This window comes from Aythya ferina, assembly GCF_964211825.1.
Source record: "Aythya ferina genome assembly, chromosome: 4".
NCBI lineage: Eukaryota > Metazoa > Chordata > Aves > Anseriformes > Anatidae > Aythya > Aythya ferina.
In genome coordinates, this window is record NC_140300.1 from 43,652,864 (window position 1) to 43,666,133 (window position 13,270).

Sequence of the window (13,270 nt, forward strand, 5' to 3'; positions counted from 1 at the left end):
AACACAATTATGCCAGTTTAAGGGACAGCGGTTCCACTGTACCCAATGAAAAAAAATCAGAGGCATAATTTACTCTTTTAGGCCTCATGTTCTTAAATACTGAATTTTTAGAGAAGGAAGCTACTGGAAGACTGGTAGAATAAAGATCCGTCCCTTATACATTTGAAAGACAAATTGCCTTAAAAAAAATAAACACACTGGCTTATATGTTGCTCTACAAAGGCTACTGGATAGTATATTTTTATGCTTTTCTTCTCAGTTGACTACATCATAGTGTTTTAATTTTTGAATCTATTATGTACATTGCACACTGTTTTACCCTATCAAGTGCAAACTGATTGGTCTAAAATTACATAACCTGCTGGAGATTTTCAATTCAATTTTTATAACCTACTTGAGAATGTCTTTAACATGAAGGAGCCCTGTGTCTTGCTTACTCTCAGATGCAATATTCTTTCCAATGAAAGAGTGTTTCTACACTGGAGCTTGATTTCTAAAGACTTCACCATCTCTTTTTCATGCAGTTACACCAGCAATCCTGATCAGAGAGCCGTTTTTTTTTTCTGCTCTTTCATTGAAGAAATCACTAATGCAGCTGACACTTGAAAATCAGTTTTGTCTTCTTACGGGAAAATGCTGCAATATGAAAAAAAAAAAAAAAAAGCCATTAATTCATTAAAGCATATCACAAGTTAGATAAACAAGGCAAATAACATTTAAAACATCAAGAAATCCATACATTTTACATTCTTGGGAGAAGGCTGATAAATTAATTTTCCCAGTTGAGACTACGCAGAAAACCTATGATGAATTTTCAGCTTGTTTCAGGGACACCAAACTCTAAATAAATAATTAGCCAGAGTGACTTGACTTCACCGCATTTACAGAGCCATGCTGTACATGCAAGCCACTCTTAGTTCAAGTGTCCAAGGAAGACATAATATTTCTATAATCATTACTCGTTTTGTTTTCAGTTATCGGATTCCCCCGTCAGTAAGTTTGCAGGCAATGTAGAACTATTCTCCATGTGATCAAAGAGATATGACTGCTGTTTTGGATCACCCAAAACAGTTTCTAATATTTTTCTTCTTCGATTGAGAAACTTGCTAACACGTCCATAATTTGGCCTTGCTGTAATACATATTTTTTTAGACTGGTTTCAGGATTTGCTAACACAGTTGCTTGGTAACATTTTCATTTTTTTAAACAAGGAGAAGTCAAGTCAGATATGTAAAATACAAACATTACAAAAAGAAAGAACAATTTTGAATACTTTATGAAGCCAAATAATGAAAAGGGAAGATAATTTCCAGTTGGTCCTGTAATTCCAGGAATGCCACTACTTACATATTCTGGCCCGAAATGGGGCCATGCTTTGTTGTAGAAGACTTGGAGAGATCATTTAAGACATTCTACTCATCCTGACCAAGCCAAAGAAGAAAAACATCAATAGTGCACAAGAGGAAAGAGTTACTTGCACCCATCAGAAAAGAAGAAAAATGGGACCAAAAATACACTCCTGTACACCAGTCAATCATCCCTACAGAAGGTTATAAGAGTTGACACAGAAGCTCCTAAGTACTGACACTAATTCCCCGGAACAAGACACTTTTGGTCGTCTTCATATCCCCTGGAGATACCCTCCTAACATGCAAGAGAAACAGGATTGCTAGGGAGCCAGGTATGACTGCAGCAGGCAAACAAGGACATGCTGAGCATGCTTTGCCAAGAATAGCAAAGTATGTGTTTTTAAAATTAAAAGGTATGTTCCCTGTAAGGAGAGGAAGAAATACTGCTTTCTGTACTGCATTCGTATAGCAGCCCCTTACCACCTCTGCTTGTTGCACAGAAGTGCCTCACACAGTAAATACTCATTTGAAAATAGGACCAACACCATCCAGAGCTATGTTCTTGGTATGTATTTTGGCTTGCTTTAAAGTAAAGTAAAATAAAATAGCATATATTTAGCTTTAAAATGGCACATACTTGGCACAGTTTTGATGAATAGGAGTTTACCATGTGGATATTACTTTCTACAGAAAATAGACTATTCAAAAGAAATAACAAGAGCAGGATGCTTTCTAATATGTTCCAAAAGTAGAGAAAACAAACACACACACACAGGCAAACAAACAAACAAACAAAGGACTTCGTTCTGCAAATACTTTCACATGTGAGAAAATGGCACTTAGCTGCCTTCACGCCAGTTGTTATTTCTGAAAGGAGGAGGACCAATTCCCTTCTGACAAGACTGAGATTAATGCCGTCTGAGTAACAGGTAGTCAAATGACTTTCACAGACATAAAACAATTTTTTTTTTTCTTTTTAAACTATTTATCATTAATACAATAGAGGATTGGAATAACACACAGAGACATACATGGACACACACACCTAATTTGTGCATTCAGCCAGTATCACACTATTGTAAAAGATTAGGTCCCACAGATTTCACTGTTGCTGACAGTGACTTTGCAGGCCAAAATAGACAGGTTTTCTGTCACATATAGACTTGGTGAGGTAAGTTAGGGACTAGGTGGGAAATGAGCTGCTTAAAGAGGATTCCTTCCTGCATCACTACTGTCAACACAGCCAACACCATTTTGACCAGTATCCTGGTCATTCCTGCAGTGCCTCCACATCCAACATGATCCTTATGAACCGTGTTAAAAGGTTACTTAGCATTTACTTTAGCATTTGGACTGAGCAATGCAGTACTCAACTGGAAAATGCTATTGGAATCAGTGGAGAATAATTGTGAAGGGTATAGAAAGAAACAATTGCCAAGAACATTTATATTATGATTTCAAAGTCTAACCAAGCCTCTCCTCCATCAGTAGTGAAAACAAGGAGACAGGAGGAGAATAACAACAGAAGGGAGAAGAAAGAGAAGCAGCTGGAAGAAATAAGCAGGAAGCCCCAGAATGGAAACTCTCTTGGCAAGATCTGTGGAAAATAGACCCATATCCATAGAGCTGAATTGTATAAAATAATCCATTACCAAATTAAGATTTATATAATACACATATTTAAGCTTTGCTATTACCTTTTCTGCACAAGTAAAGAAAGAAAGAAAAAAGAAAAAAAAAAAAAAAAAAAAAAAGGGAAAAAAAGGACCTTTGATAGTTTGGATAATAGTCCAAATAGCAAGGGTCAACTGAAATTTATTTTGAAATTTTTCTTCCTCTGCATGTGGTGCACTTGGTCTCTTGACCTTTTGCATATAAAACAGTCTCACCTAAACACTCCTTATTGGACAGAGTATGTGGGGCTTCTTAAAATCTCAGCATTGAGATAACATCAGAAGTGGAAAGTGGGACTGGGTAGTGGGAAGTACGGGAAACAAAGCTAGGAGTATTCCAGAAAACAAACTAACTAACTAACAAAAACATCTCAAACCAGAGTATTAAATCTGTTTCCAACATAAACCTGACCATGAAAAGTATTCTTATAATTACTGCTGAAGACACCTCAAGATACCTATAGAGCAGAGAAGCAAAAAGCTGCCATAAGACAGCTCTCCCCAATTATCCTATGCTACCGAAAAATTAGCTTGCAGTGTTCACACATGAAGCTGTACATGTATATTTTACAGCAGAGACAGCCGCTTTACAATGTCTTAAAGACATGTTGTTATGAGGTACTGGCTTCTGTAGGCAAAAAATTAGGGAAGCCTAATTTAACTGAAGTGAATTTCACATGTCCATCTCTGCAGCTGTTCATTGCCTCTGATAAATGCTTCAAGCATACTTTCTCAGTGTGCTAGTACACTGTAACAAATTACCTTGGTTGTTTCCCCAGTTTTCTCATCTTGAAAATTACAGCAATACTGAACTACTTTTCAACCATTAGTTATCTACTATTATTTTAAAAATACAGAAAAACGTATATCACTTACTATTGAAAATACATCAGCAAATATACACGTTATATTGGTTAGCATTGGAAGTACAATAGCCTAACTCCTCCTGGACAAAATTCCCTTTAACTGACCAAAGACAGAACTGCACGAGTCGGCAACAACTCAAAAGAACTACCACAGAGTAAAGATGGAGAACTGCAACTGATGTTGAAGGGAGAGCATGTTTAGGTAGTGTCACAAATACAGATACTGAGATGTTGCATAGCTGCCCACTGAAAACTGCTGAAATTGAAGGTGCAATCCAGAATGACCCAGAGCGCTGAAAAGTAAACAGTCAGTTTGCATCCTTTCATGAGAGGAAAGCTATAGCCTGAAATCTAGAGTGGTACCTGTCCTGCAGTCCCTGGCTAACTCTCGTTATCATGAATGAACCATACTTAAGTTACTTTTCAATTCTAAGATATTACATGTGTTACAGATGTTTAAGTCAACTTGCCAGTTTAGATGGATATTATCACATCTGTTTACTGCTGGTAGACATTAAAAAGGAGTATGAGGACACAGCATTTTATTCTTGAAACATTTACACCCCTGTAAGTACTTAAGATCATAACTATTTATTTGGATGACAAAAAGATTTTCTCATTTTTCTTCTTTTTTACTTCTTTCTATTTTCACTTCAGCTTTTTGATGAACCAATAAAGCTGTAAAAACAGCCTCAGTCTTACAGAAGTTAGCAGCAATATTGTAACATAAGTTTCTGCTGGAGAAAATACATTAAAAGCAAAGATGACAGCTTGACATGCAGAGTTACAAGGCTGGCATGTAAAGAAAAAAATCATGTCGTTATTGGGCATAGAATTCTCTAAGAAATAATAAATATGAAAACCTGCAATGACTTTTTAGGTCAGTCTCCTGAATATAACTAATACTGAGATATTCTGCAGTATCCCAACCTGGGCTACAATTTACAGTTATACATAGGCATACTTCCCAACTCACCATACAGACAACACAAATAATAATCAGGATGTACAAAGGGATGTCAACTATGTGAAAAACAAAAGAAGACTAGCAGAAAAACAGCAATGGATGAGCATTAAAAAACTTGGATATTTTGTCTATTTTTCATACCTAAATTTGCAGTTTTGTAGGGAGGGTTGTTGAGTAGGCTGTCTCTCACCCTCCAGGACTGTCATTCCCCCACAAAAGGTCAGGGGAAAGGCTGCTGACACATGGTGACACAGCCTCGCCTTGCCTTCAGAGCAGCATCAGTGACAAGAAGTTCAGTTCTGCCTGCCTCCAGTGAAACAGATTCATCTACCTAAGCACATCTTTTTAAGTTGGAAAATCCAACGTAACAGCATTTGGAGAAAGGAAACTGGAGTCAGTTGAGTCCCTGAAAGCTCTTGAGGGACAAACATTGCTCATTTTAAAGGAAATCTATGCTTAATACTATAAACCTATTTCAAATTCACCAAGTATGAGTTTTTAAATTTAAAAACACGAAGAAAAGTACAGCTTATATAATCACTGGTACATACAGCATTTGTGCATATATACAGTCTAATGCATGTAATGTAACAGGCTCTTGCTGTCTAGTTCCCCTAGTGGGTCCGGTGGTTACTCTACACACAAGACTGCATTATGATACAAGAGCATGGAAAAGCTGGTCTCTCAAATCATTCATTATTATTTTAAACCTAGAAGCACAAAAGCTAGAATGACATTTAAAAATGGACAAAAGAAACAAGAAACAAGAAAAGACACAAACGTTATTGAAATATTAGCTAAGGTACAATCTTTTCTCTACATACAATATGAAGCTGCTTCATCATCTCTCCATTAGAGTTTCTCTATCTCAGCTACAGTACACGCATGCTGGTATGGGATTATGTTCTGTGCATTATGGCTAGTTAAATATTTCTCAAAAGTTAATCCACTTTGAAATTTATTAAGCAGTAAAAGTAAAATTCTATTAACCTTAATGGGATTTACACGAGGGAATTCACACTTAATATGGATGCAACACTGATGCTTAAAACTGTTGCCAGGAAAAGAAGACAGGCTTAGAGAAGTTAAAGCCATCACATTTTCTATTTATGTAGTCCTTCACAAGGGTAATCCTCTGTATATTAAGGAGACAAGAAAATGCCACAGACTGGTTAGTATTTAAGCTTCTCAGATGCTGAGTGAGATAGCTGCCTGTGCCAATAAAGGGTGGTCTTATTGTTGTGGGACTAATAAACATTGTTAGAAGGATGGGAAGGCATTATCTTTGGTTTTCTTATGGGTTCTGTAAGTGCTATTGCTCACATTTTCTACTGTATAATGCTGTACAGTAACATCGCTGTTGGAATATGTTCCCTGTAATATAATATACATGTAATTCAATGAATACAAATTCACATTCTCTCTGTACCAGCCATTCCTCATAACCAAAATAAAGTAAAACTCCTCAGATTTTTCTCCAGAGATTGTCCATCTCTATTGTTTTCAGAGTAAAATTAATTGTTTGGTTGCCTTTAAATCATCTAGTTAACATGTGGGATAAAATTGACTTCATTTGGGAAGGCTGAGCGAGCTCTGAGCATGTGATCCTGAATTCAGTCCTTTACCAAGAAGAAATTTACCCAATGTAATCCAAAATGTAAGATTGCTGAATGGCTGAGATTTCACTAGGAGGGAGCCAGGAGGTCCTGAATTTTGTCCACTTAATGGTCAGATTGAGGGCTGCACAGAAAATCATAAGGGACCCTGAGGTTTGGGCCCCCACCATGTGCCCCAAAGGAGTGGCATTTGGTGCAGAACCTACCGCAGCTTCTCCCTGCTAGCAGAAGGCAGCAGAAGCCAGAGAGCATTTGGCTCCCATAGGTACAACTGTAGGGTTATCTCAGCTTTCAGGCTTTGTGGGATCACTCACAGCACCTGCAAGCAGTTAACTCTGCTGGTGATGGCAACCATTTAGAAGTTGCCCTCCTGGTGGTTTCATGGGTTTCAGCTGGCATGTCAGCCCCATTTTGGGTACCCAGGTGGTAGAAAGGTTGAATTATTTGTCCAGGCATTGTGTCCTGGGAGTACATTTCACTCAAAGCAAGTCATGTTACCCAGGTGGTATCCTGCCCTAACAGTCTTACATACAAGCTCCAACAAAAACGTTTATAATACTGAGGTCTAATATTCTATAAAATAAAATAAAATAAAATAAAATAAAATAAAATAAAATAAAATAAAATAAAATAAAATAAAATAAAATAAAATAAAATAAAATAAAATAAAATAAAATAAAATAAAATAACACACTTGGAACAATCATGAAAGAATTAGTAAAAGACAATCTTGTATAAGTTAGTAGAAACATCTCAGACTTCATAAGGTTGCAAATTTGGATACCCTGACATAAAAGTAGCAGCCTGAAACAAAATTACTGAAATCGTGCTGCAATACAAATTAGCTTGTTCTTTTAAAATAAACCATATTGTAAGTGCACTTGGATATCCTGACAATAACATGCAGTCTAAAATGATGAAAAAGAATCACTTATTTTCCTATTCAGCTTTTCTTTCATCAGGATTTAAATATTCTCATTCTTTTAGCATCTTTCCCTTCTCTGATAAAGCAACCCCGATACGCTAACAATAACATAAAGCATTCTAATATGTACGGATTTGCATCTAAAAGTCTGGTTTGTTATTCCATTCGTGTCATTCTGCCCAGAACTTTTGAAGAAGGCCATTTTAAAGCCAGTAAAGACGAGTTCCTCTCCAAGAAGCATGATCTGCTGTGTCAACATTCTTCATTAGATAAGATAAACTACGCAAAAATCTGAAAATGAAATTAGACAGCGCAGAGATGAATTTAATGGTAACTATCTTCTGAACACAGAGATAATTTGATTTTGGTCTTACAGTAAGCTTTCTCATACACAGAATCAGAGCCAAGCTACATACTGTGAAACTAAGCCTGCATCTTTTCTTGCTAGGTAGGTAGAGGGTTCATCTGCAAGGGCATTTGGGTTTGAAGATTTGGGGATCCTGTATTCTGGACTGCATTCTCCTTCCCATCACATAATTGTAATAATGGAGTGACAAAGTGATTTGTCTTTACATGTGTGTGCCAGGAGCCTTGAAATGTTGATTGATTTTGGTCATAGCAACTGATCTTCCAAGCAAAAGGACAGGGAGAACAGGAAGAAAGTCCTGAGCCAATCTTTTAATAACGTGTCTGAGATTGCACTGGATAGGTACCCAAACCTTCACTGGAATAAACCATTTGATATAGCACAAAATATAACAGATTTTTTTCATAAGCCCACCAAACTTAACAGAGCCTTTCCTGACATTTAAAACCAGAGGATCAGGATCATAGAAGCTTGTCAGACCAGTAGGGACTTGGCACCTTTCAGCATTGGAGCATGCCAACACGTGCTGCAACAAAGAGATACATCTGGGCATGAACCCTCTGATGGCTTCAGTCCTGTCAATGTAAAACATGGCAGCCTCTCAGCAGAGCACAAATGCACTTGCTGGTGGCTTAGATTGCATGGGCAGGGCAAACGCTTGTGCAGTGAGTGAGGTTTCCATTCACTTGCTGATCTCACAGATGAGTATTCAGGTTTTCCCACCAAGGTCCCATTGAACTTAGACCCCCAATTGGATATGAACAGTGAGTTCACCATTGCTATACTCTCCAACAATGAGGGCTTACAACCAGTGCCCTTTTGATGACTGCATACCTATCTAGTTAGGAAACACAGAGGAGCCATCACACAGACCTTTCTCTTGAACCCACTACCACACAGGGTATCTCTGAACATTTACACTCACAGCCCACTGAACTTCACGCTAAGATCACTGAAACAAGCACTGCATTGCTCATCTTGTATTTGCTTTTTTTTTTTTTTTTTTGGTAGTGATATTGAGGGATATTTTACTTTCAAATGCTATCTGTCTCGAATTAATGAGGATAAAAAGCATGCAGTACATTGCTACATATTTTCAGTAGCCCTTATGTTGTTTTCACCCTGTGAATGTTCTTGAGGGGAAATATACCACTAAAAAAGACATATATGAAAGCAAAAAGTAGTTATACTGAGTCCTCTCTCCCTTCCTACTCATATATCTGTCTTTGTTCTCTCTGCAAAGTATCCACATGGCCTGATGGGCCACGTGAGAAAGAATAGAGAGAAATATATTGAGTGAGAAAAAAATAAATTTAAAATGTTTATTTCTCTTAAAAAATGTGCAGCAGACAGAGAACAGACAGCAAAATTCTTTCCTATTATTCTAAATTTTTTACCATCCACAATCATATTTGGTAAGGACACAGGCACTGCATCGGTACTTCCCTGCTAATTTGTCATCTACGCCAGGCTCCAGAACCCAGATTCCCCATATCAGGCATCAATCTGTATCAGCACACACAGAGTCATAATTCCTTGCTATGAAAACCCACACACCAGGAAATGGAAGTGCAAACAGGTTTGTGCACATGGATGCAGAAATTCAGAAGCTCAGTAATACAGACAAGAACAAACGGTACATCTGCAGGCTGACTGCCCAAGACCAGTTTATCTTCTGCTTTTTTTCTCAATTCCCTAGACATCTTTATATATATATGTATATGTATGTATATACACACACACATATGTAAGTATGTGTAAGTAATATATAGGTACATTAAAGGAGGCTGTAGCGAGGTGGGCATCAGTCTGTTCTCCCACGTGCCTGGCAACAGGATGAGGGGGAATGGGCAAAAGTTGCGCCAGGGGTAGTTTAGGTTGGATATTAGGAAAAACTTTACCAAAAGGGTTGTTAGGCATTGGAATGGGCTGCCCAGGGAAGTGGTTGAGTCACCATCCCTGGAGGTCTTTAAAAGACATTTAGATGTAGAGCTTAGGGATATGGCTTAGTGGAGGACTGGTTAGTGTTACGTGATCTTGGAGGTTTCTTCCAACCTAGACGATTCTGTGATTCTGTAATATACAATCATCTCTTTTCAAGTCTGTACCTATATTATCCTCAAATATACAATTATTATAAGCTTCACTGCATTATTTAAAATACTACTTATAAGTTTTGATACATTTCATTACATCTCTTTTTAAATAAATTCATAAAAGTATTTTAATATATCATTGGTATTAATCTTAGTTGAATAGTCAGCCTTAATTGAATTAATATTTAACAGATTCCTGCAATCTGTCCAAGTCTTTTTGCTGCAGAACAATCTCTTTCTACTGCAGCAGCTGAAGCAAGAATTCCTTGAAGTTTGAGAAACTGACAAAATTTCACAACAGAATATTAGATCATGTCCTCACAAAATGCTTCTGAAACATGCAAACATACCCACACATCTGGGAAACTACTGCTGTAAAATCTCTCTCCTGCAAGTAATCCTTACTCAGCCTTTAGTCAAGCTCCAACCACTCAACAGAGCTTCTAATTTCCTGAAAAGTCAACATTTTCTTTCAGAGAAAGTGGCCACAGAGTCAAGTGATGAAATAGAAACGCAGAAATAAAGATGCTAAATCAAGAATTTAACAGATAATGCATAAAGCTCAATTAAATCCCTTTGCAATTTTTCCACTTGTCCAATACATATTTTTGAATAATTTTAATATCTAGTAGAAAAAATAAAAAAACAAAAAAACAAAAACAAACAAACAAAAAACCACAACTTCTTATCAATTAAAAGCCAGTACATCACTGGCAGCAAAAGCATCTTTTATCCTATAATGATTTACTGTTTTATCAATGTGTGAATCTTGGGAAAACAACATTTAATCTTCTGTCAAAACAGGTCCTATCAGGACCCACAAACTGCTTTACACCCAGTTAGCTTAAGTATTCTCTAACCTGATCCTCTTTCACCAAGTGCATGTCCCCATCATGGTGCCTTGTAGGCACTTGCTTATATGCCAATGCTTGAGGTGAGCGCTGGAGGTGACCCTGTTTTTCTGATTAGGTGCTCCCACATTCACATCACCCCAGGCCCTTGCAGAAGACCCAAGCAGTACAGTACAGCCATGTCTCAGCTGCTCTAGCTCTTTATCTACATAGGACCTGAGTCAAAAATCCCAAAGCCTCTGGTAAAACCTTTGCCAAACTACTTCCAGGACCTACCCAAAACAGACATCTTACTACCACATTACAGAGCTCTACCCTGTTCGCAATAGTCATTGAATCTTTGCAATAAAACCTCCGAATGCCCATATGTGGCAAGCATTTGCTGTTTACATAGCCATTAGCCAATCTTTCCAGAAGATTTCTTTCTTGCATGCCGTTTTCTTACTTGGGTTACAAGTGCAAAAAACAGAGGCCTATAGTAATATGTTTTAATAGGCAAAAACTCAAACATGAAGTCACAGCCACAATTTTTTCAGATGTGCTTTTCACTGTAGTCTTAGGGCAACAGAAAAAGCTATTTTTTTCCTGTTTTCATCATTAGTTTTAGTTTCAAATTTCTTTTTCAGGCTGATTTCTACATTGAAAGCAAGATTTAATCAAGAATTACATAGCTTAAGACTGCTTTGCAGAGCTCTGATTGATTGAGTCAGACTTCCGTTAGTCATATGACAAATGAATGGAATAAAGGATGAGCAGTCTCCCTGTCTGATCCCTCCATGCTCTGTGATGTTCACTCCAGCCTTAGCAAAACTGCTTTCTAAGATTAGTCTAAAAATACAGGTCAGAGCCTCTCACAAACCCACTGTATCAAAGGAATATGCAAATCTTTCCTTGTTCCATATTCTCCTCAGCCTCCTACTACAATTATTAAATTACAGGGTATTAATAGAAACTAAATAAAGCACTCTGAAAAGATGAATTCCAAAGATGCAAAATTCAAATGCCAAATAGAGAGCAATTAGGTTCTTAAATAATTCTTATCACATTTCATGCTAATATTAGCACATCCAAAAAAACAATAGAAAACTGCAATATTCTCAGAGATGCTCAATTGAAACAGCAGAGTAAGGCATAGAGAAAGAATCTTGATTTCTTATATTTTGATGTTATGCACAAATAACATTTATCTCCAGCTACAACAGTAAAAATCATTTTGCTCTCTAGAAAGAATTCATAATATTTATATGATGATACCAAGAAAAAATTGTGGTTTTGTTTTGCAAACCAATGCAATAGCAAAAATGAGGCTGTTCTGCTTAGATTTTTCAGAGAACTCAAATTAGCACAAACTTTTACTTAATTGGACTCTTCAAGTAAGTATGCAGCAATGAGCATTAATCTCTCCTCATTGCTTTTTAAAACCTTTATGTCTATCCAGGTCCCATAGCCTTACAGATTTTAATGGTCTTAATGAAGAAAAAGAGCATTGTTATTCAATTTGACTCAAGCAGATCTCCATTCAGAATGACAATGTCGCCATTCACAATGCTATTGTTAGAGTTCTGTCATCCTTTCTATTTTAAACCTTGTTTTCCAGGAGTTTTTAACCTGCCAGTAATTTTTCCTTCTTGAGTCTGTAGGCAAGCAAAGTTGATCAGTTGGTTGGTCAGTCGGTCAGTCTGTCTGTCTATTACCTACACATATAATCTACACACATGCAGTACACATTGCTGAATGACAGAATCATCTATTCGAGAATCATCTACTAGAGTATCACTTTATAGAGCTCAAAATCACTGCTTTTTTAAGAAGAGGAGTTTGGCAAATGATTTACTGACAATACAGTCAAATTCATTTTGATTTCCTGATGACTAAAAGAACCTAATTGAATATTTGCAGGACTGAGGTTTAAATATTTGCTTCTTATTGCTTGTGATTCTTTGCATGAACCAGATCTCCAGGACCTTTCTCACACAGAACAGGTATATATAACAAGGCATCACAGGCTAAGCAGACATTCTGTTTCTATCATTATTTAATATCTTATAATGTATTACATAATTTTACCACATTTGATGCATATGCTATACTGGAGATGACTGCATACCAGTGAAAGTTTGTGAAATTTAAGTTTACATTTTGCACATCTGTAAATGTACAAAGGTCTAAAATCATCACGTTCAGATTGCCAGGTTAGATCAAGGAATGTAAATGGAAAACAGGTCCCCGCCTTGATGCTGAGTGAAAGCAACTGTGTTTCAGGAAGAAATACAAGATCTGAGGTCCCCAATCTGTGTAAGCATCATTTCTTATATATCTTCTTCCTTTTGAGCATGGTCTTCCAGGCAGCCACAGGAAACTGAGGCTTTTTACTGCAGCAAGTCTGTGCAACATCTTCATCGACGTAAAGATACCATCTTCCTCTTTTCACATTAGAACTGCACTGGCTGCAGAGACAGGGCATTCTCAGTGATTGTGGACGCCTAATTAGCCTCCCCCTGTTTTCCCCTCCCAAAGGACATCAACACATCTACAACACAGCTCAGCTCTCACACCTTCT

General features: G+C 37.2%; 1 protein-coding gene across 1 annotated transcript in view; it reads right to left on the reverse strand.

Annotated features, from left to right (window-relative positions):
* Positions 1–490: 490 nt before the first annotated feature.
* The window catches only part of IQCM (IQ motif containing M), a gene marked incomplete at its 5' end in the record, with an annotated part of 167,004 nt that continues 154,224 nt past the window's right edge, over positions 491–13,270 (reverse strand). The window contains 2 exon segments of the mRNA XM_084517973.1: positions 491–613; positions 616–636. Of these exon segments, the coding sequence (XP_084374099.1) occupies positions 543–613; positions 616–636 (92 nt within the window). The 3' untranslated portion in view covers positions 491–542.